At 47.8% G+C, this 22,054-nt stretch overlaps 1 protein-coding gene across 1 annotated transcript; it reads left to right on the forward strand.

Annotated features, from left to right (window-relative positions):
- The first annotated feature begins 130 nt into the window (after nucleotides 1-130).
- Nucleotides 131-20,376, forward strand: LOC141172528 (uncharacterized). The gene is made up of 5 exons (XM_073656839.1): nucleotides 131-263; nucleotides 9,863-9,999; nucleotides 13,312-14,131; nucleotides 14,707-14,880; nucleotides 16,622-20,376. Exons 1-5 carry the CDS (start codon nucleotides 208-210, stop codon nucleotides 16,785-16,787), a joined length of 1,353 nt encoding a protein of 450 aa, XP_073512940.1. The 5' UTR covers nucleotides 131-207; the 3' UTR covers nucleotides 16,788-20,376.
- The last annotated feature ends 1,678 nt before the right edge of the window (nucleotides 20,377-22,054 follow it).

A 22,054-nucleotide genomic window follows, 5' to 3' on the forward strand; every position in this document is an offset into this window, starting at 1 on the left:
CCTGCCCGGCTGATGACGTCACGGGACACACCAGAATGCTATTGGCTGAGCTCTGACCGGCATCCAGCTTCCGGAGGATGGATGGCGCAAAGGATCAAAAGTGTTAAAAAAGCGAAGTTTTGTTGAAGATGGAGACTTCCGCTTAGCAACGTCTTGTTTGGCTCCTCCCTTAGTTACGTAGACTAGAAGCAAAGAAGAAAAGCCACCATGGCTCAGGGAACGGAGGGAGCGTTCGTGCTGCACGGGAGGAAAGCGGCGCTCAGGTAGGTGGATGCGGATGTGGGGGCTCTTTGGAAAGGCCATTATGTGTATGAAGACTTACTAATGCGATAGATAGACGTCTATGAAAGTCTGAATTGTAGGGGGTCCACCCTCAGTGATGACACATTTACCCTTAAAGGGGATGTCCACGAATTGGGGTGACTGCTGCTAATTATCATCTAGGGTGTAGTGATGGTTTGTCCATAGTAACGTCACCACCCCCCCCCCCCCTGTTCCCAGCTGCGCGATGTCACCCCCCCCCCCCCCCCTGTTCCCGGCTGTGCAACGTCACCACCCCCCCCCTGTTCCCGGCTGTGCAACGTCACCACCCCCCCCCCTGTTCCCGGCCGTGCGACGTCACCAACCCCCCCCCCTGTTCCCGGCCGCGCGACGTCACCCCCCCCCCCCCCCGTTCCCAGCCGCGCGACGTCACCCCCCCCCCCCTGTTCCCGGCCGCGCGACGTCACCCCCCCCCCCCTGTTCCCGGCCGCGCGACGTCACCCCCCCCCCCCTGTTCCCGGCCGCGCGACGTCACCCCCCCCCCCTGTTCCCGGCCGCGCGACGTCACCCCCCCCCCCTGTTCCCGGCCGCGCGACGTCACCCCCCCCCCCCCTGTTCCCGGCCGCGCGACGTCACCCCCCCCCCCCTGTTCCCGGCCGCGCGACGTCACCCCCCCCCCCCTGTTCCCGGCCGCGCGACGTCACCCCCCCCCCCTGTTCCCGGCCGCGCGACGTCACCCCCCCCCTGTTCCCGGCCGCGCGACGTCACCCCCCCCCCCTGTTCTGGGCCGCGCGACGTCACCCCCCCCCCCCTGTTCTGGGCCGCGCGACGTCCCCCCCCCCCTGTTCTGGGCCGCGCGACGTCCCCCCCCCCCTGTTCTGGGCCGCGCGACGTCCCCCCCCCCCCTGTTCTGGGCCGCGCGACGTCCCCCCCCCCCTGTTCTGGGCCGCGCGACGTCCCCCCCCCCCTGTTCTGGGCCGCGCGACGTCCCCCCCCCCCTGTTCTGGGCCGCGCGACGTCCCCCCCCCCCTGTTCTGGGCCGCGCGACGTCCCCCCCCCCTGTTCTGGGCCGCGCGACGTCCCCCCCCCCCCCTGTTCTGGGCCGCGCGACGTCCCCCCCCCCTGTTCTGGGCCGCGCGACGTCCCCCCCCCCCTGTTCTGGGCCGCGCGACGTCCCCCCCCCCCCTGTTCTGGGCCGCGCGACGTCCCCCCCCCCTGTTCTGGGCCGCGCGACGTCCCCTCCCCCCTGTTCTGGGCCGCGCGACGTCCCCTCCCCCCTGTTCTGGGCCGCGCGACGTCCCCTCCCCCCTGTTCTGGGCCGCGCGACGTCCCCTCCCCCCTGTTCTGGGCCGCGCGACGTCCCCTCCCCCCTGTTCTGGGCCGCGCGACGTCCCCTCCCCCCTGTTCTGGGCCGCGCGACGTCCCCTCCCCCCTGTTCTGGGCCGCGCGACGTCCCCTCCCCCCTGTTCTGGGCCGCGCGACGTCCCCTCCACCCTGTTCTGGGCCGCGCGACGTCCCCTCCCCCCTCCCCCCTGTTCCCGGCCGCGTGACGTCACCACCCCCCCCCCCCCCCCCCTGTTCCCGGCCGCGCGACGTCACCCCCCCCCTGTTCCTGGCCGCGCGACGTCACCGACCCCCCCCCCCCCTGTTCCCGGCCGCGCGACGTCACCACCAACCCCCCCCCCCCCTGTTCCCGGCCGCGCGACGTCACCACCACCCCCCCCCCCTGTTCCCGGCCGTGCGACGTTGCCACCCAGCCCCCCCCCCCTCCCCTGTTCCCGTCCGTGCGACGTCACCACCCTCCCCTGTTCCCGGCCGTGCGATGTCGCCGCCCCTCCCGCCCGTGTTCCCGGCCGCGCAATGTCACCACCCACCCGCCCCTGTTCCCGGCCGCGCGACGTCAACCCCCCCCCCCTTCGCCACCCACCCCCTTCGTCACCTCCCGACGAAATGTTACAGCATCGGTCAAAAGTTTGGACACACCTGTTCATGCAATGGTTAGCCTTCTTGCCGGGATGTGCACATTGTAGATTTAGACTGAAGGCAGCAAAACCAGCAAGAAACACATGAAACAAATGATAATATGTGGTACACCTTAGATTCCTCACAGTTCCTGCTTTTACTCTAATGGCATCTTGACACACCCTTGGCATTCTCTCAAGCAGCTTCATCAGGTCTTCACCTGGAATGGCTTCCAATGAACAGGTCGCCTGGTCAGGAGTTTATCTGTAGAATCACCGGCCTTCAGAAAGTGTTTGCAACCATCAGATGTGTTTTGCAGAGGCTGTGTTGGTGCACAACCCCGTACAGTGCTGAACCCTCATCCACAACTGTCCTTATCCTGAATATGGCAAGAGCCACTCAACGAAATTAAGAAAGGCAGCCCATCATTACTAAGATGTGAAGATCAGTCAATCCAAAAAATTGCTAGAACCTTGAAGGTATCCTCAAGTGCAATCTTGAAAACCATCAATCGCTTTGATGAAACTGGCTCTCATGAGCTCTACCACAGGAAAGGAAGATGAAAATTGACCTCTGCTGCAGAGGATAAGTTCATCGGAGTTGCCAGCCTCACAAGCTGCAAATTAACAGCCATCATAAATTATTCACAGGGACAACTCAACATTAACTGGCCAGAGGAGCCTGTCAGAAGCCGCCTTTATGGTTCAAGTGCTGCAAAGAAGCCACTACTGAGGATCACAACCAAGAAGAGCAACACAAGGACAGGACATTATTAAATCAGTGGAAATCTGTACTGGGATCAGATGAGTCAAAATTTGAGATTTTTGGTACCAACCACTGTGAAGACCCAGGGTCTTCTTTGGGCATAATACTACTCAGTCAACACAGGGTGAGGGTAAAACAGCGTGGCAATACTTTATTAAACCACCAAACAGACAATAAACACATAGAACAGTCCGAGCAAACACCCAAAATGGTGCAAAATTACACAGTCTCACCCTTCCGCTGGGAATAGAGCAGCTGCGACTTTGGGACTTCCAGGGCCAATAACCTCAACCAGTGGCACCACTCTTTGGGTGGACACCCACAGAGAGGAGGTAGTGGCAAGCTTAGGAAGCTGACAGTCCATTGAGGTACGTGACCAGGAGACCCGAGGGTCCCACCCTGGCTTCTCTGAACATATCCATGGAACCAGGTGACCGGATGGTCCCAACCTGGCTTTCTCCAAGCGTATCCATGGGTTACAGGTGATCGGAGGGTCCCAACCTGGCTACCCCAAACATCTCCATGGGACAAGGTGACCGGAGGGTCCCAACCTGGTTTCCCCAAATGTGTCCATGGGTTCTGTGATATTCAATGGACCAGATCTGTACCCCTCCAGCCAGGGCCGTAATCCCTTAGGCTGGCATCCTATAGAATCCAAATCTGTGTCCCTCTTGATGGAGCCATGTTGTCCTGGTTGCTGTCCTGAATAGTCTCTCTGATTCTCCTTGCAGCACGATAGAAATCCCTTTTTATATTTACATCTGTGGCTCAGGTTATCATTCACAGGTCAGGGGGGAAGGTGGCAGGGGCTCATGTCTCATTGTTTGAAGATTTAATCAATTTGCATAGTTTGTACTCCCTGCTCTGCAGATCAACAAACTAGCTGGCCTAGTACAATATGTGATTAGCATATTAGCAAACATCATTGTTCCAAGACTCTGAGTCGCTGTCTTACAAAACTAATAGTCAGTACGTTGTAGGAGCTGATATAAGATGTAAATAGCAGCAATTCATCAATTAACAAATATCAAATCAAGCGATCAACATCTATTCAAACAATAGTCTGTGTTGATCAACCAAAGAAGAACACAAATTCAAAAGTCAACATAAAGATAAAGGTGTATGGCTCCTGGCCTACTGAATTTACGTCTGGATAATTAAGATTAAAAGCTGTGTTTTCACAACCACCATGTCATTATGAGACACAGAACAATTGAGCTGATGGTTTCTACAAGTGTGGTGCCCACCGTGAAGCCGGGAGGGGGAGGTTTGGTGGTTGCTGGTGACACTATTGATGATTTACTCCAAATGGAAGGCACATTACCCAGCATTCTACAAAACTTTCCCATCCCATCTGGTCTGTGCTGTTTGGCCATCACTAGTGTTGCAACAGGACAATGACCCAAACACCACTCCAGGCTGTCAGAGGGCTAAGTGACCAAGAGGGAGAAGAATGGAGGCTGTGTCCGATGACATGGCCTCCACAATCAGCCCACCTCAACCCAGTTGAGGTGGTCTTGGTTGAGTTGGATGGAGACTGAAGTCAAAGTAGCCAAGAAGTGCTCAGTACCTCTGGAAGCTCCTTCAAGATGGTTGGCGCCATTCCAGGTGACGACCCGATGAAGCTGCTAGAGAGAATGCCAAGGGGGTGTAAAGCTGTCATCAGAGTAACAGAGGGGTACTTTTAGGAATCTAAGGTTTAACACATATTCAGGTTTGTTTCACCCGTGTTTCTTTACTCTCTGTTTCCACACTTGACCTTTGCTGCCTTCAATCTGAATCTACAATGTGCACATTCCAATAAGAACAAGGAAAACCAATGCATAAACAAGGGTGGGTGAATTTTTTTTCACTGATACCATACTTACAATGATGCAAGGTGAGCGCCATCCTCTCCGAGGTAATTTATTTTGTTGGCAAGACACCAATAAGTCCTTTAGAGGGAACCTGTCACCTGTTTCTGCTGCTCAAACCATGACAGCTGTAATCGTTAAGCCAGGCAAGGAATTTTTTATTTTAATATTTTTCACCTTTCAGAGCAGTTTTTAATCAGTTTTAAGTGTATTCATTAAATTAAAATCGCAAATTGGGGTAAGTGCACACTGAGGTTTTTATCCTAATGATCACAAGAGGCGCCCTGGATGTTGGCCTTCAAGTGGTGGCCGAAGAAGTTCTCATTGTCCTTGTCCCACATGGACACTGTTACGGATCCGGGTGGTGGAACCTCTGTGGTGCGGTGCAAGGAGGGACCAGAGGGGCGTAACTAGGTATCAACTCAGACCGACCAAGGTCGTACAGCGGCTCAATCGACTCCGTGACCAGGGAAGGACCGAGCAGAGGGACCAGTTGCTACTCTGGGGACCGATCTTGTATGAGAGCAGGTGACTCCCATGGGTCAGAAGGCAGGGACTGACCGGTACAGCTGATGAGCACGGCAGGCAGGCTGACAGGTGATCCGGGCAGACGGACTGGCAGGCACGGCAGGTAACAAGCAGGAGCCTCCAGATAGGCGGGCTGGTAGGCACGGCAGGTAACAGGCAGGTGCTTCTAGGTAAGCGGGCTGGCAGGCACCAGGCAGGTGCTTCTAGGTAAGCGAGCTGGCAGGCACGGCAGGTAACAGGCAGGTGCTTCCAGGTAAGCAGGCGGACAGAGCCCATAGACAGACTGGCGGACTGGACTGTAGACAGACTGTCGGGCTGGAGAGTAGACAAGCAGGCGGACTGGACTTGTAGTCAGGCTCGCGGGCTGGACTTGTAGTCTGGCTAGCAGCGGGACCTGAGGGCTGAAGCAGAGTATAACACACAAAGCTACAACCTTGCACGGGCACCTCCATTTTGGAGGAGGTGCCTTTTATATGAGAGGTCCTCCGGCCATTGGCCGGGGACTCCTTAGGACGGCGCGTGCGGCCCCTTTAAGAGGGAGGGAGCGCGCTCGCGCCCTAAGCACAGTGTCTGGGAAGCTGCACGCGCCGGCAGCAACAGAGGCAGGAGCGCTGGAGGACGCCGGGCAGGGAGCGCGGCGGTAAGTGGGACGGCGTCTCTGCCTGTCAGGGGGCAGAGACGCCGATACTACAGACACCAGACCATTCTAACTCTTAGTTGGGTGTCACAGTCCTCAGGTTTCCCACCAATGAGAATCCCAGACGTGTCTGCCACCTGTCACTCATTAAGTGTTTCAAAATTGAATACTTTCTTTTCACGCAATTCACACTGTAATGTTTTGGTCATGAACTCTGACCTTCTGACCTGGATCTGGGGGAACATATGAGGGAGGGCCCTTCTCGTGCACCATCTTTTTCGAGGAGTTCAATGTACGAAAATCTGCAACGTGTGATTCCACAGTAGTTCAAAAGTAAAGATTCCAGCGTGTCCTGACAGCCACAGGCATTCTGGGAGTTGTAGTTTCACAACAGCTAGAGTTGGAGACTACTGCTGTATATGACCTACAAATCACCCATTCCTTCCTTTTCTTCCTTTCTGTTTTTCTTCCCTTCTTCCTTCCTTACTTTTACTTTTTACTTAATTTTCCTTCCTTTTTTCTCTCTTCCTTCCTTCACCCTTCTTTATTCCATTCTTCCTTTTTCTTTATTCCTTCCTTTCTTTTTTCTTTTTTTCCTTCCTTCCTTTTCCTTCCTTCTTTCTCTTTCCCTTTTCTCTATTCCTCCCCTTTTCTTTCTCCTTTCCTCTTTCTTTCTTCCTTCATTTTGTTTTATCTCCCTTTTTCTCTTCCTTCCTTTTTCTCTTTCCCTTCCTTCCTTTTTCTCTTTTCTTTCCTTTTCTCTTCATTACTTTTTCTCTCTCTCTTTCTTCCTTGTTCTTTCCTTTTTTCCTTCCTTTCTTTTTTTTGTTTCTTCCTTTTTCTCTCTTCCTTCTTTTTCTCTCTTCCTTCTTTTTCTCTCTTCCTTCCCTTTTTGCTTCCCTTTTTTCCTTCCTTCCTTTTTCTCGCTTCCCTTTTCTCCCTTCCTTCCCCTTTCTCGCTTTCATCCTTTTTTCTCTCTTCCTTTTTTTCTCTTTTCCTTCCTTTTTTCCTTCCTTCCTTCCTTTGTCTTCCTTATTTTTATCTTCTTTTATTTCTTTTTCTCTCTTCCTTCCATTTTTCTCTTTCTTCCTTCTTCTCTCTTTCTTCCTTTTTCCTCTTTTCCTTCCTTTTTTGTCTCTTCCTTTCTTCCTCTTTCTTATTTCGCTTTTCTCTCTTCCTTCCTTTTTCTCTACTCCTCCCTTTTTCTTTCTTGTTTCCTCTTTTTTATTTCATTTATCTTTTATTTCCCCCTTTCTCTTTGTTCCTTTTTCTCTCTCTCTTCCTTCCCTTTTTTCTTTTCCTTCTTTCTCTTCCTTCCTTTTTCTCTTTGTTCCTTCCTCTTTTCCCTTCCTTTTTCTTTCTTCTTTTCTTTTTTCTTTCTTCCTTCCTTTTTCGCTTCCTTCTGTTTGCTCTCTTCCTTCCTTTTTCTCTCTTCCTTCCTTTTTCTCTCTTCCTTCCTTTTTCTCTCTTCCTTCCTTTTTCTCTCTCTCTCTTCCTTTCTTTTTTTCTTTTCCTTCCTTCCTATCTTCTTTCCCTTTTCTCTTTCCTTCTTTTTTCTTTCTTCCTTCTTTTTTCTTTCTTCCTTCTTTTTTCTTTCTTCCTTCTTTTTTCTTTCTTCCTTCTTTTTTCTTTCTTCCTTCTTTTTTCTTTCTTCCTTCTTTTTTCTTTCTTTCTTCTTTTTTCTTTTTCTTCTTTTTTCTTTCTTTCTTCTTTTTTCTTTCTTTCTTCTTTTTTCTTTCTTTCTTCTTTTTTCTTTCTTCCTTCTTTTTCTTTTTTCCTACTTTTTTCTCTCTCCCTTCCTTTCAGCCTTTTTCTTTCATCCCTTTTTCTTCCTTCCTTCATATATATGTGTTTATCAGTCTCTCCATGTTCTATTCCCAGTTCCCTCTCTATGCCCTCTCACAGCTATATTGGCCATATACAGAGTTCACATAGATGGACAAAACATTCTCTGGTCTTTCACTGCTCAAAAAAAAGGAAAAACATTTTTGTTCAAATTGAAAAAAATTATTTCTTGAGATTCCATTTTTGAACAGTAGATTTGTGTGCCGAGGCTCTCCGGCTCCTCTTCTCCCCCGGCCCCTCTTCTCCCCCGGCCCCTCTTCTCCCCCGGCCCCTCTTCTCCCCCGGCCCCTCTTCCCCTCCGGCCCCTCTTCCCCTCCGGCTCCTTTTCCCCTCCGGCTCCTTTTCCCCTCCGGCTCCTTTTCCCCTCCGGCCCCTCTTCCCCCTCCGGCCCCTCTTCCCCCTCCGGCCCCTCTTCCCCCTCCGGCCCCTCTTCCCCCTTCGGCCCCTCTTCCCCCTCCGGCCCCTCTTCCCCCTCCGGCCCCTCTTCCCCCTCCGGCCCCTCTTCCCCCTCCGGCTCCTCTTCCCCCTCCGGCTCCTCTTGTTCCTCTTGTTCCTCTTGTTCCTCTTGTTCCTCTTGTTCCTCTTGTTCCTCTTGCTCCTCTTGCTCCTCTTGCTCCTCTTGCTCCTCTTGCTCCTCTTGTTCCTCTTGTTCCTCTTGCTCCTCTTGTTCCTCTTGCTCCTCTTGTTCCTCTTGCTCCTCTTGTTCCTCTTGCTCCTCTTGTTCCTCTTCCCCTCTGGCCCCTCTTCCCCTCTGGCCCCTCTTCCCCTCTGGCCCCTCTTCCCCTCTGGCCCCTCTTCCCCTCTGGCCCCTCTTCCCCTCTGGCCCCTCTGGCCCCTCTTCCCCTCCGGCTCCTCTTCTCCTCTGGCCCCTCTTCCCCTCCGGCTCCTCTGCTCATCCAACTCCTCTTCTCCTCCGGCTTCTCTTCTGCTCCGGCTCCTCTTCTCCTCCAGTTTCCCATCACTTCTTCATGCTGTCAGTAACAATGTATTCTTGTGAGAGTGGGATCTGTCTAGGGGTCTTCTCGCTGTCATGGAAACCTCCATAGCCGTCCCACACGTCCTCAATAACCGAGCGAGCTGAGAAGACTACTGAGATCCTGGGACTGACAGTCACTTATAATAATTATATTGTGGAGCAAATGCTGCTTTGTAGTTAGAAATTCATTTGCAAACTGCATATTTTCCAAATTAAATGGAAAATCAAATTTAATTGTCAAATTGTAATTAAAGGAATTTCCTGAATATTTTGTAATTGTCCCTATAGTAGGGAATGTTAACTACCGGTAATTATGAAATAAGCATTTATCCATTGATACCCCTACTGCTCCATGCCGGCATCGGAAGTGATAATGTGGAGTCCTGTACATATATCGTCTGACCTCTGCAGCTATCACAGCCTTCAGTCGTCACATCCTGTATGCGCACATGTGATTGGCTGCCTCGTCTAGGTGACTAATGGATGTGATGTCATCATTGCCAGTACCGGCGGGGACCTCAAGAGATGATGCTGGGATGGCGGGGGCTTCAATGATTAAGAAATGCTTATTTCCTTATTTTATGGCATTTCCTAAGAGCTCAGAAAATTAAGAGTTACAAACTCTCCCATCAGACTGTCGGAATGAGCTCACTGATAGATTCTCAGATAACTCTTTCTGCAACCAGCAATAGACAAGGATATAGAAGCGAAACGGTTGCAGAAACCCATTTGCAGAAATTATTTTTGCCCCAAATACATGCATTTAAGGGAAAATAAATGCCCCCAAAGGTGGACTACCTTAAAGGGGAAGTGAATGGGCATTGGGGCGCCAGGTGATAATGAAAGCCATAGCTGGCAGCAATGCAGGAGGCTCAGTGAAGAATCCCCGGGGCAAAGACCAGGTGAGTATAGATGGTCATGGAACAATATGGAGGGGACATCGCCTTTCTCCTTTATTCTCTTGCCATGTTCTCCGATATTGTCTAAGCCTTACAAATCTTCATTTTAATTTTTTTTTTTTTTTTTTTTTTATAGAGAGAAGCCATATGAATTCCTAAGCAATACACAAAAGACCACTAGCACCCATAATCTTAGCTTTCAGGGATCTGCCAACAACCGCAGCTCAAACAGCAGCCAAGGAGGAGGATTGGTCTATCCCGATGATCTAAATGGTGAGCAGAAGCCGAACCTGCGTCTGTTTCAGCAGGACTGTATTTTTTTTTTATAAAGTCTTCAATATTTGTCTGCCATAATAAACATATACCCTGTGAAGGGTAAAAAATAATTTTTGTTCCATGGTTTTTAGCATCCAAATGTTTTAGCCTAAGGGTTCATTCACACATCAGATTTTTCCAAATGCGAGAAAAATGGACGGATTATTCTGACTAGACTTTGATCAAAGTTGGTCCAAGTGCTATCCTTTTTTCTTGTACTTGGAGAAATAAAAAAAGAAAAGTTTCTCCTTCTTTTCCATTCTAACAGTCCATGGAAATCGTAGCCGACTCGGATGCCTTCCGAGTACGGTCTGATATTTTTCACAGACCCATTGACTTGCATTGCCGATTTTGATCTGACCCTCAGTTCAAAATTGTACATATCTCTGAGATTTTCCGCTGACTTCTCAGTCCGCGAAAGATCACTGACATATGGATGGCCCCATAGATTATCACAGGTACGAGTACTATCTGAGAAAAACACAGCTAGCACTCGTACGTGAAAATCAAACGTCTGAATGAGCCCTAACTCAACATTTGCCACGTTTCGAAATGTCGCTGAATTTTGGCTAAATTGTACTCCAATTTTGGAGTACATAATCGTCGTAAATTTTTATTTTTGCACAGTTGAAAGCTTCCTTTTTTTTCTCTTCATTCCTTTTTCCTTCCTTCCTTCCTCTATCTTCCTTCCCTTTTCTCTCTTTCTTCCTTCCTTCTTTCTCGTCTTTCCTTCCTTCTTCTTTCTTCCTTCCTTCCTTCCTTTTTCTCCCTTTCTTTCTTTGTTCATTTTTCTATTTTATTTCCCTTTTCCCGCTCTCCTCTCTCTCTTCCTTCATTCCTTTTTTGTCTTTGTTACTTTCTTTTTTCCCTTCCTTTTTCTTCCTTCCCCTTTCTCTCTTCCTTCCCCTTTCTCTCTTCCTTCCCCTTTCTCTCTTCCTTCCCCTTTCTCTCTTCCTTCCCCTTTCTCTCTTCCTTCCCCTTTCTCTCTTCCTTCCCCTTTCTCTCTTCCTTCCCCTTTCTCTCTTCCTTCCCCTTTCTCTCTTCCTTCCCCTTTCTCTCTTCCTTCCCCTTTCTCTCTTCCTTCCCCTTTCTCTCTTCCTTCCCCTTTCTCTCTTCCTTCCCCTTTCTCTCTTCCTTCCCCTTTCTCTCTTCCTTCCCCTTTCTCTCTTCCTTCCCCTTTCTCTCTTCCTTCCCCTTTCTCTCTTCCTTCCCCTTTCTCTCTTCCTTCCCCTTTCTCTCTTCCTTCCCCTTTCTCTCTTCCTTCCCCTTTCTCTCTTCCTTCCCCTTTCTCTCTTCCTTCCCCTTTCTCTCTTCCTTCCCCTTTCTCTCTTCCTTCCCCTTTCTCTCTTCCTTCCCCTTTCTCTCTTCCTTCCCCTTTCTCTCTTCCTTCCCCTTTCTCTCTTCCTTCCCCTTTCTCTCTTCCTTCCCCTTTCTCTCTTCCTTCCCCTTTCTCTCTTCCTTCCCCTTTCTCTCTTCCTTCCCCTTTCTCTCTTCCTTCCCCTTTCTCTCTTCCTTCCCCTTTCTCTCTTCCTTCCCCTTTCTCTCTTCCTTCCCCTTTCTCTCTTCCTTCCCCTTTCTCTCTTCCTTCCCCTTTCTCTCTTCCTTCCCCTTTCTCTCTTCCTTCCCCTTTCTCTCTTCCTTCCCCTTTCTCTCTTCCTTCCCCTTTCTCTCTTCCTTCCCCTTTCTCTCTTCCTTCCCCTTTCTCTCTTCCTTCCCCTTTCTCTCTTCCTTCCCCTTTCTCTCTTCCTTCCCCTTTCTCTCTTCCTTCCCCTTTCTCTCTTCCTTCCCCTTTCTCTCTTCCTTCCCCTTTCTCTCTTCCTTCCCCTTTCTCTCTTCCTTCCCCTTTCTCTCTTCCTTCCCCTTTCTCTCTTCCTTCCCCTTTCTCTCTTCCTTCCCCTTTCTCTCTTCCTTCCCCTTTCTCTCTTCCTTCCCCTTTCTCTCTTCCTTCCCCTTTCTCTCTTCCTTCCCCTTTCTCTCTTCCTTCCCCTTTCTCTCTTCCTTCCCCTTTCTCTCTTCCTTCCCCTTTCTCTCTTCCTTCCCCTTTCTCTCTTCCTTCCCCTTTCTCTCTTCCTTCTTTCCTTTTTCTTTTCCTTCACTTTTATTCCATCCTTTCCTCTCCTCCATCCTTTTTCTCTTCCTTTTTTCTCTTTTCCTTCCTTTTTTTCTTTCTTGCATTTTCCCTCTTCCTTCCCTTTTTTTCTCTTTCTTCCTTTTTTTCCCTCCTTCTTCCTTGTTTCCTTCTTTTTTTTCTCTTCCTTCCTTCCTTTCTTTCTTCCTCTCTTCTTTCGCTTTTCTGTCTTTTCCTTCCTTTTTCTTTCATTCTTCCTTTTTCTCTATTCCTCCCCTTTTCTCATCCTTCCTTTCTTTTTCTCTTCCTTCCCTTTTCTCTCTTCCTTCCTTTCTCTTTCTCTTCCTTCCCTTTTCTCTCTTCCTTTCCATAAATCATCCACACTTTGAAGAATTTGATGTAAAAGCAATAAGGAATACCATAGGGCAAAAGAAAAGTCACTTTAAAAAAACAAAACAAAAGCACAAATGATAAATCAGCCCCTTTGACTTCTCTGGTAGAGTTTTCTAGGCTTGTTCTGATCTGAGCAAAGGTCATTATGCAGGGAGGGGGTGAAGGTGAGCTTTGACCATCACCATTTGTGAATAATGATGATACCTGTCATTGCAGTCCTGTCTGTGATGATAATGAGATGACTGCTGAGAAGTCATCTCCACAGATCTGGAGTTGTCAGCCTATAACGAGGCTTCATGGCCAAACTGCAAGTTTTCAGCATCTGTTTTTTTTATGTAGATAGAGACAAGGGAAATTAAAGGGGTTTTCCGGGTTTCAGCTAGATTTCTACGGTCACTCTGTGCTAACTTTATTCTCTTCCGCCTCTTTCAATGTTTTATTGAAAAAAGCAGATGAGAATGTAGTCGGCACGGGACCGCCTACATCCAGATCTCATACTTGTGGTCACCCTTACCACCCTCTTGATCCAGCAATTAATGGGAATCCTGACAGTGTGTATAATTCACCGTGTCTGGATTTGCCAATCTGCAATCCCATAAAGTGAATGCAGAAATTTAGCTCAGGCCCAGAAAATCCCTTTAAAAAAAATTGACCAAGTATTAAAAAAAATATGTATCACAAAAAAATAAATAATTGTTCTTTTTCCAATCAAACGGTCCCTGTAAAGGTGAAACGTCACATAGGCAGTTCAGACGAATTGGAAATGTAAAAACTAATCTTTCTAACCAGACATCCTACATTAAAACCAGGCAACACGCTGTCTTCATACACCAAAGAGAACGTCACCATCGATGACCTGGAGGAGAACCTGCGAAAGCTGAAGGTCCAGGTGGACAGTTTGGCTTCTAGTCTAAGTTTTGAAAGCAAGAGATCAAACACCAATAACCATGCATGGCCAAAGAAGATGGAGGACTCCTTGTACAACGGCAGCCTTGGTCCCGGGCCAGAGTCTCACTGGTCTTTAGCATCAAGTCATCTCAACAAGCCCCGTGAGATGTTTTCTGCTGTCCAGGGTTCTGGCCTGCCAGCTTTTTCAAAGTTCACCATCACTCGTCCAGGAGGTCTGTTGGATACCAAATCTTCATCTCTGACCCCATCAGATGTTACCTATAGAGAATCCATCCCCGTGAAGCTTGGGGCTCCTCATATTGTTGGAGTCAAATCCTTATTACCTCCCAAGATTGCCATACGATCCCGTTCTCCTGAAAGAACTCGAGTCCCTACAGTAAGAGGAAGATCTCAGTCCTTGGACCGTTCCCACTCCTTCTCCCCTGCCTCTAAGAAAGCCAGATGGCTGAGATCACGTTCCCAATCCCCAAAACCCATATGGAGGCCAAACTCTGCCAAAGCCAATGCCTGCGCCCAGCCCCCGCCAAGACTGAAATCCAGCGTCAAGACGTCCTCTTCCAACCGGCAGTCACGGTCTCGGTTCTACAGACCAGGAACTTTTCTTACAAGGTCCTTCACTCCTCCAAGAAAGATCAGAAGCGGCCTGAACTATTCATGGTCTCCGTACAGCGTCCCATCACCTGCAATATCGGCACCAACCGCAGAGGAGATCAGTGACAGGTAGAGACTTTACTTGAGTTATGAAATATTTGGGCCCCGTACAAATGGTAAGTGCCATAATACAGCACAATTACTGTCCTGGTATTTTGTGGGTACCTTTTGGAATATTATATTAAAATGTGACTGCACTTTGAGAAAACTTTTCAGTCTCAGAGGAAAGTAGCGATTGGTTGCTCCTCTGTTTTAGTGATTGTTGGGGGTCCCATCACCTATACCCCAACAATTAAACTTCTAATGATTCTCTATATACCAAAGTTTTCTAAAAGTTCAGTTACACTTTGATATGTTCCAAGTTTGCACATTATAATGCAGGCGTGATTGTGTGGGTGCATTCAGCGATAACCTTTATGGACATATCGACTTGTACCCCTGACTACGGTGCCGCCTGTACTCCCCTGCTCCATATATATTTATATTATAGATCCCCAAAACAACTGCAAATGGGGCTGCAGATGACTGATTTCACAATGCAGCCCCTTTCTTTGTAGCATTGGGGCGATGACCCCGATGCAATTCTCATATGTGATGTGCTATATACATTGCTAATCTAAGGGATATCATGTTTACTGTCCTAGATTCTTGGAGACGCTGTCCAGGGCAGACGCGAGGATATCTGTAGTAGGAGCATCTCCTTATCAGCAGGAGCTCACTCGGTTACGGCTGGAGCGGCTCCGCGTAGAAGAGGAATTGTTGCTAGAGATTAAAAGGCAGCAAGAGTTGGAAAGGACCCGAGGACCAAAGCCAAAGTGGTGAGATTGTGTACTTCTGATGTCTTAGGACGCAGTATTTCCTTTCATATTTGCAGTTGGAAAATCTGTAGTGTTTTACTGTTGCAATAAAGTGGGTGATATTTTACCAAAGCTCAGCAAAAAAAAATCTGGAATTGACCTGCAGTGTGGAATTTTATGTCCACAACATGTTAGTTAGTATGGCTGCTGATTTCATTCTTTGCAATGCAAGGGGTGAAATTTGCAGAAAATCCACACGATTTCCACAAGAAATTCTGAATGTTTAGTTGTGCATTTTTTTTGCTGCAGAAAGTCAGCAATGAATAAGTCCCATGTGGACATAAGCCTACAGAGGACCTGTCACCTGGTCAAAAGAAATCGACTGGGGAGACGTCACTTCTGGAGCCGGCATCCTCTGTCATTTCCTACACCTGGTGACATCATAACGTATGAGACTTAGTCACTAGGCCTCACACAACATTATATCATGCGTCACACTGTGACATCATGATGCCGCGCTACTTGTATAGCAAAGAAGGCGCCCAGGAAATGCCAGATGAAGGCGCTCAGGAAAACGCCAGATGAAGGCGCTCAGGAAAACACCAGATGAAGGCGCCCTGGAAACGCCAAATGAAGGTGCCCAGGAAACGCCAGATGAAGGCGCCCAGGAAACGCCAGATGAAGGCTCCCAGGAAACGCCAGATGAAGGCGCCCAGGAGACGCCAGATGAAGGCGCCCAGGAGACGCCAGATGAAGGCGCCCAGGAGACGCCAGATGAAGGCGCCCAGGAGACGCCAGATGAAGGCGCCCAGGCGACGCCAGATGAAGGCGCCCAGGAGACGCCAGATGAAGGCGCCCAGGAGACGCCAGATGAAGGCGATCAGAAATCGCCAGATGAAGGCGCCCAGGAAACGCCAGATGAAGGCGATCAGGAAACGCCAGACGAAGGCAATCAGGAAACGCCAGATGAAGGCGATCAGGAAACGCTAGAGTAACACCACCTCAGATCATTTTGCTCATCTCTAGGATCAGCTTTCTTCTAAGCCATCTTTCGGCGCACAGACAGAGGTTGCATTGCCATTTTGAAGGGGTTGCCTGAATTTTTTTGTAAATTTACAAAAGGACCGGAAATGGTCCAAAAAATGTAAACATTTCTCACCTAATTAAACCAGAACTTCAGTTTCGGGGGTGCCTACTAGTTCTGTAGCAATGACATCACATCCATCTTTCCCATCATCAGCCAATCACTGAACCCAGCCGTCACTTGCTAGTGATTGGCTGCAGTGATCATGTGCCGGGACCACCGGATTGGTGGTTATGATAGAACTGTGGGGTTTTTGAATTGATAAGTAATGTTGTTTATTAATTACTTTATGCGCCAGAACTCCTATTTAAAGTTCTAGAAAAGGGCTGAGCCCATACGTTCCTCATCTATGAGCACTCTCAGTAATTCAGGAGGTGATTGCAGGCGAGGACATAATTGTATATACTAATGTAGCTACGACACAATACCGTACAGAGGGCAGACCCTGGCAGCCAAGACAATTTTACACGTTGGCCATTTATATGAATGGCAGATTACGTACGGCATACAGAAGCCAGATCTGGTAGAGACGCCTTCGATGATGTCCATATGGCTGAAATGGGCCATGGTTGTCCTGATGACCCACTTTGCATACTCTATCAGGCACCAAAAGAAATGGACATAGCCCGCATTCATTAATGGGAAAACTGATATTCTAGTCCTCTCTTTACCTCTTAGGTACGAGATGAAGAACTCGCAGTTCCATTATGAAGCCCACAAGAATAACGAGCTGCTGAAGACCAGTAAGGATTACCAGTCAATCTTCAATTACCGTCAGGATCTCGCCGCCTCATCCAAGGATTTTCAGGAGCACTTTAGGATTACACACTTGGAGCCGGTATAAGCTGAACCCCCTGCTTGCAGAAAATTATGTGTTTTGTGCTTTCTGCGCCTGTGTAGATTTATGGGAAATGGCAATTAGGCAGTGTACTAATATTTATATAGGGGTGGGGGATGTTGCATGAAAAGGGGTCCAGGAGATCTGCATTCAGATCTATACGTGAAGGTACCTGGGATACAGCATCAATGGGAAACCATGCGTGTTCCCATAACTCAGGGGTGTGTGCTTGTAACTACAATTTCCTGACCTCTAACATGCACATCTCATAGTCTGATTACTTTCTAGAGTGCGCTGCTCATCTGATATCAATAGAGGTGAACAAAAAGATGCCCTGGACCTTGGTCCAGCGGCCATGTCAGTAGTCCTTAGCCGCTGGTTTAGAGCCCCGTGATCCGCCTCTTACCTGCCGGCATCCCCCAGCACCTCTTCTGATTAATAGGCTCTACTAATCAGAAAAGGAGCCGGGAATCACAACAGAAGGTTCTCAGACTTTGGTCTTGCCGCCGCGAACCACTGACGTAAGCACTGGACCAGGGTCCTGCAAATTTTTTTTGTTCAACTCTAGATATAACAAAAAAAAAACATCTTTCAGTTAAAGGGATTGTCTCAGCATGGACATCAGTGACATACTAAGTAGATGTGGCACCAATTTCCCATTGGCGCTGATCTGTTTGCTTAAACCCGCAGGAAACCATGTACAACTGCGCCGCTTTTTACAGGCGACTACATGGCAGCCATTGACCCTAATGGGTCCAATAAGAGCCAGCCAGAGACCAGGGGACAGTTCATGGTCTGCATATCTGTTTTCTGGCAATAAAAAACTCTTTGCTTGTCTGCTGCTTTCCAAAAGTGACAGTAGAAATGTGTGGGATTTAACAATAGGGATAGGGCCCAATAAAGGTACTATAGTTTACTGCCGAAATTGGTAGCAAAGCTTCTGACCGATCTCTAATCCAGGGCAGCGAAATGTAAAATTGATGTTTAAAAGGCCGCCTATATAAATCCCCTCCGCTTTCCTGGCAACACTACCTCTTCTGTCTAGTGATCAGCAGTAGGGATGGGCGGACCACTGGAAGTTCCGGTTCTGGTAGCTGACCCGAACTTTATATAAAAGTTCAGTTCGGATGCCATAACATTACCCGAACTTCAATCAGAACCCAAACCCCATTGAAAATAAAGGAGACCCGAACTATGAAAGAAAAAAAATAGCTCTCTCTCCCTTTCTCTCTTTCTTTCTCTCTCCCTTTCTTTCTCTCTTTCTTTCTCTTTCTTTCTCTCTCTCTTTCTCTCTTTCTTTCTCTCTTTCTTTCTCTCTTCTTTCTCTCTTTCTTTGTCTCTCTCATTCTCTCTCCCTTTCTCTTTCTTTCTCTCTCCCTTTCTCTCTTTCTTTTTCTTTCTTTCTCTCTTTCTCTCTCCCTTTCTCTATTTCTTTCGCTCTCCCTTTCTCTCTCCCTTTCTCTCTCTTTCTTTTTCTCTCTTTCTTTCTCTCTCTTTCTTTCGCTCTCCCTTTCTCTCTTTCTTTCGCTCTCCCTTTCTCTCTTTCTTTCGCTCTCCCTTTCTCTCTTTCTTTCGCTCTCCCTTTGTCTCTTTCTTTCGCTCTCCCTTTGTCTCTTTCTTTCGCTCTCCCTTTGTCTCTTTCTTTCGCTCTCCCTTTCTCTCTTTCTTTCGCTCTCCCTTTCTCTCTTTCTTTCGCTCTCCCTTTCTCTCTTTCTTTCGCTCTCCCTTTCTCTCTTTCTTTCGCTCTCCCTTTCTCTCTTTCTTTCGCTCTCCCTTTCTCTTTCTTTCGCTCTCCCTTTGTCTCTTTCTCTCGCTCTCCCTTTCTCTCTTTTCTTTTTCTCTTTCTCTTTTTCTCTGTCTCTTTATTTCTATCTTTTTTCTTTCTCTCTCTCCCTTTGTCTCTCTTTCTCTCTCTTTCTTTCATTCTCTTTTTCTCTCTTTCTCTTTTCTCTGTCTCTCTCCCTTTCTGTCTCTCTCTTCCTCTCTCTCTCTTTTTCTCTCTCTGTCTCTTTCTTTCTCTCTGTCTTTTCTCTGTTTTTCTCTCACTTTCTCTCTCTCCACCAAGGACTTACCTCCCAGACTCCAAACACTGTGTCAGACTTCCACAGAAAGTCCGTGTTCGGCGTTTTGCCCCGGACACTGACTGTCCTGTACGAACACTGAACGTTTCAGATCGGGTTTGCCCATCTGTAATCAGCAGTCAGACATCTGCCCGTCGGACATCGATGGCCCGTCCCAGCAGTCCAATGTCTGTGCTGAGACAACCCTTAGGATCGTCCCACATCAGTCTCTACCATGAAGGAAGCTGCATTCATTGCTCTATCTGTATGATATGATCTGATTACCAAAAGGAATTGAGAGCATGATATAAAATCTTGTGTGAGGTGTCATGTATGTTGTGCACGATGCATTTATCTAATTACAAAGCTGTTGAATTAAAGAGGATCCGTTATGGATGACAAGTTCTGGGAACCAACCTCCTGCTGCCAGTGCAGAGGAAGAATATCTTTATATCTGTTGTCTAAATAGTCCCTTTGGGGTATTTTGCAAGATCCGTGGCCAAAAGCTGAGGCGTCTGTTCGGTTTTCTCCCTCAGATCTGCAGCGTATCCGCATATAGATGATCCCCTTTTGCACATAGAATCCATGAGAAGTATGAGTATTTGTATCCGCAGTATGTAGACGTGGTATAAAGTTGACATTTACATGTGTGCGATGCAGATTTGTGCCTAAATCCTCATCAAATCCAAAAGAGTAGTGGGTGCAGCTATCGGAGGGCTGCACTAGATCCAAAACGGGTCTTCTCTTTTCTCAGTGATCCTCAACGGGCTCCATACCAACAGGTGGCACTACTGATCAGCCAAAATCAGAGCGGTGAATTAAAGGGTTATTCTTGACTTTTATGTTAAGAGCGCACCGCTCCCCTGCCTCCCGGCTTCCCCGCCTTCAGTGCGCTCCTAACGATTGACAGTGCGGACTAGCGGCATGGCTGAGCTGCTCACCCAAACTATGTGCCCTCCCATGTTACAAACAGAGGCAGCTTTTCCTCTGCAGCACTGCAGCCAGCTTCAGAGCAGCACTTTCAAGCTTTATAGCAAAGAGCCTGCAAGTGCTGCGCTCCTGAAAGACTGGTAGACTGCAGCGGTAGCCGATAACCTTGGCAGTGAGTTGTAGACAATAGAATAAAAAATCCCTCAGAGAAAATAATTAATAAGAATTAAATTGCAAATGTGCTTGTTTTTACAAGAACTTTGCAAATTTAAAACATTTGAGAAGTTGAGACGACCCCTTTAATTCAGCGATAGTCACACAAGCATTATGGTAGCCACACGGGCTTTCTGTAAGTCCTGTTTATGGCTGTTTATCATTGAGACTTTTGAGAAACATATCAGGATATAGATGTATCTGAAAATGACTTTATATTAACAGTAGGATCAAGATGGAAGAGAAACCATTTACTGTAATGTCTGACTCCAATCTATGTATCTTCTGGAAGTTTAACTGAAGAAACCGTGGTCTTTATTTTTCATGATTGATGTTGGTGCTGTGTCTGTATAATTGTATCTATCTCTTAATAAATGACCTTTGCACAATGATTCTGTGTCATCTAACGTGTGTTATTTATCAAACCGGCATGGGAAGATCACTGATAAATGAGAATAAATTCCCACATGGAGATTTGTTGTAGTAAATACTGTGATTGTCCCACACATGGGTCTGGCAAACTGCATACAAATGCTGCAGATACAACCAGATTGCACGTACTGTATGTAACACCAGCAAGTGCTATGGCCCCATCATTGTTTATACAGGCATAATGGCCCGTCTATCTATATACAGTACAGACCAAAAGTTTGGACACACCTTCTCATTTAAAGATTTTTCTGTATTTTCATGACTATGAAAATTGTACATTCACACTGAAGGCATCAAAACTATGAATTAACACATGTGGAATTATATACTTAACAAAAAAGTGTGAAACAACTGAAAATATGTCTTATATTCTAGGTTCTTCAAAGTAGCCACCTTTTGCTTTGATGACTGCTTTGCACACTCTTGGCATTCTCTTGATGAGCTTCAAGAGGTAGTCACCGGAAACGGTTTTCACTTCACAGGTGTGCCCTGTCAGGTTTAATAAGTGGAATTTCTTGCCTTATAAATGGGGTTGGGACCATCAGTTGTGTTGTGCAGAAGTCAGGTGGATACACAGCTGATAGTCCTACTGAATAGACTGTTAGCATCTGTATTATGACAAGAAAAAAGCAGCTAAGTAAAGAAAAACGAGTGGCCATCATTACTTTAAGAAATGAAGGTCAGTCAGTCCGAAAAATTGGGAAAACTTTGAAAGTGTCCTCAAGTGCAGTTGCAAAAACCATCAAGCGCTACAAAGAAACTGGCTCACATGAGGACCGCCCCAGAAAAGGAAGACCAAGAGTCACCTCTGCTTCTGAGGATAAGTTCATCCAAGTCACCAGCCTCAGAAATCGCAGGTTAACAGCAGCTCAGATTAGAGACCAGGTCAATGCCACACAGAGTTCTAGCAGCAGACACATATCTTCAACAACTGTTAAGAGGAGACTTTGTGCAGCAGGCCTTCATGGTAAAATAGCTGCTAGGAAACCACTGCTAAGGACAGGCAACAAGCGGAATACACTTGTTTGGGCTAAAGAACACAAGGAATGGACATTAGACCAGTGGAAATCTTTGCTTTGGTCTGATGAGTCCAAATTTGAGATCTTTGGTTCCAACCACCGTGTTTTGTGCGATGCAGAAAAGGTGAACGGATGGACTCTACATGCCTGGTTCCCACCGTGAAGCATGGAGGAGGAGGTGTGATGGTGTGGGGGTGCTTTGCTGGTGACACTGTTGGGGATTCATTCAAAATTGAAGGCATACTGAACCAGCATGGCTACCACAGCATCTTGCAGCGGCATGCTATTCCATCCGGTTTGTGTTTAGTTGGACCATCATTTATTTTTCAACAGGACAATGACCCCTAACACACCTCCAGGCTGTGTAAGGGCTATTTGACCAAGAAGGAGAGTGATGGGGTGCTATGCCAGATGACCTGGCCTCCAGTCACCAGACCTGAACCCAATCGAGATGGTTTGGGGTGAGCTTGACCGCAGAATGAAGGCAAAAGGGCCAACAAGTGCTAAGCATCTCTGGGAACCTCTTCAAGATTGTTGGAAGACCATTTCCGATGACTACCTCATGAAGCTCATCCAGAGAATGCCAAGAGTGTGCAAAGCAGTCATCAAAGCAAAAGGC

The sequence above is a fragment of the Phyllobates terribilis genome, unplaced genomic scaffold (genome assembly GCF_046119375.1).
Source record: "Phyllobates terribilis strain yellow unplaced genomic scaffold, ASM4611937v1 Scaffold_12__6_contigs__length_324123572, whole genome shotgun sequence".
Lineage (NCBI taxonomy): Eukaryota > Metazoa > Chordata > Amphibia > Anura > Dendrobatidae > Phyllobates > Phyllobates terribilis.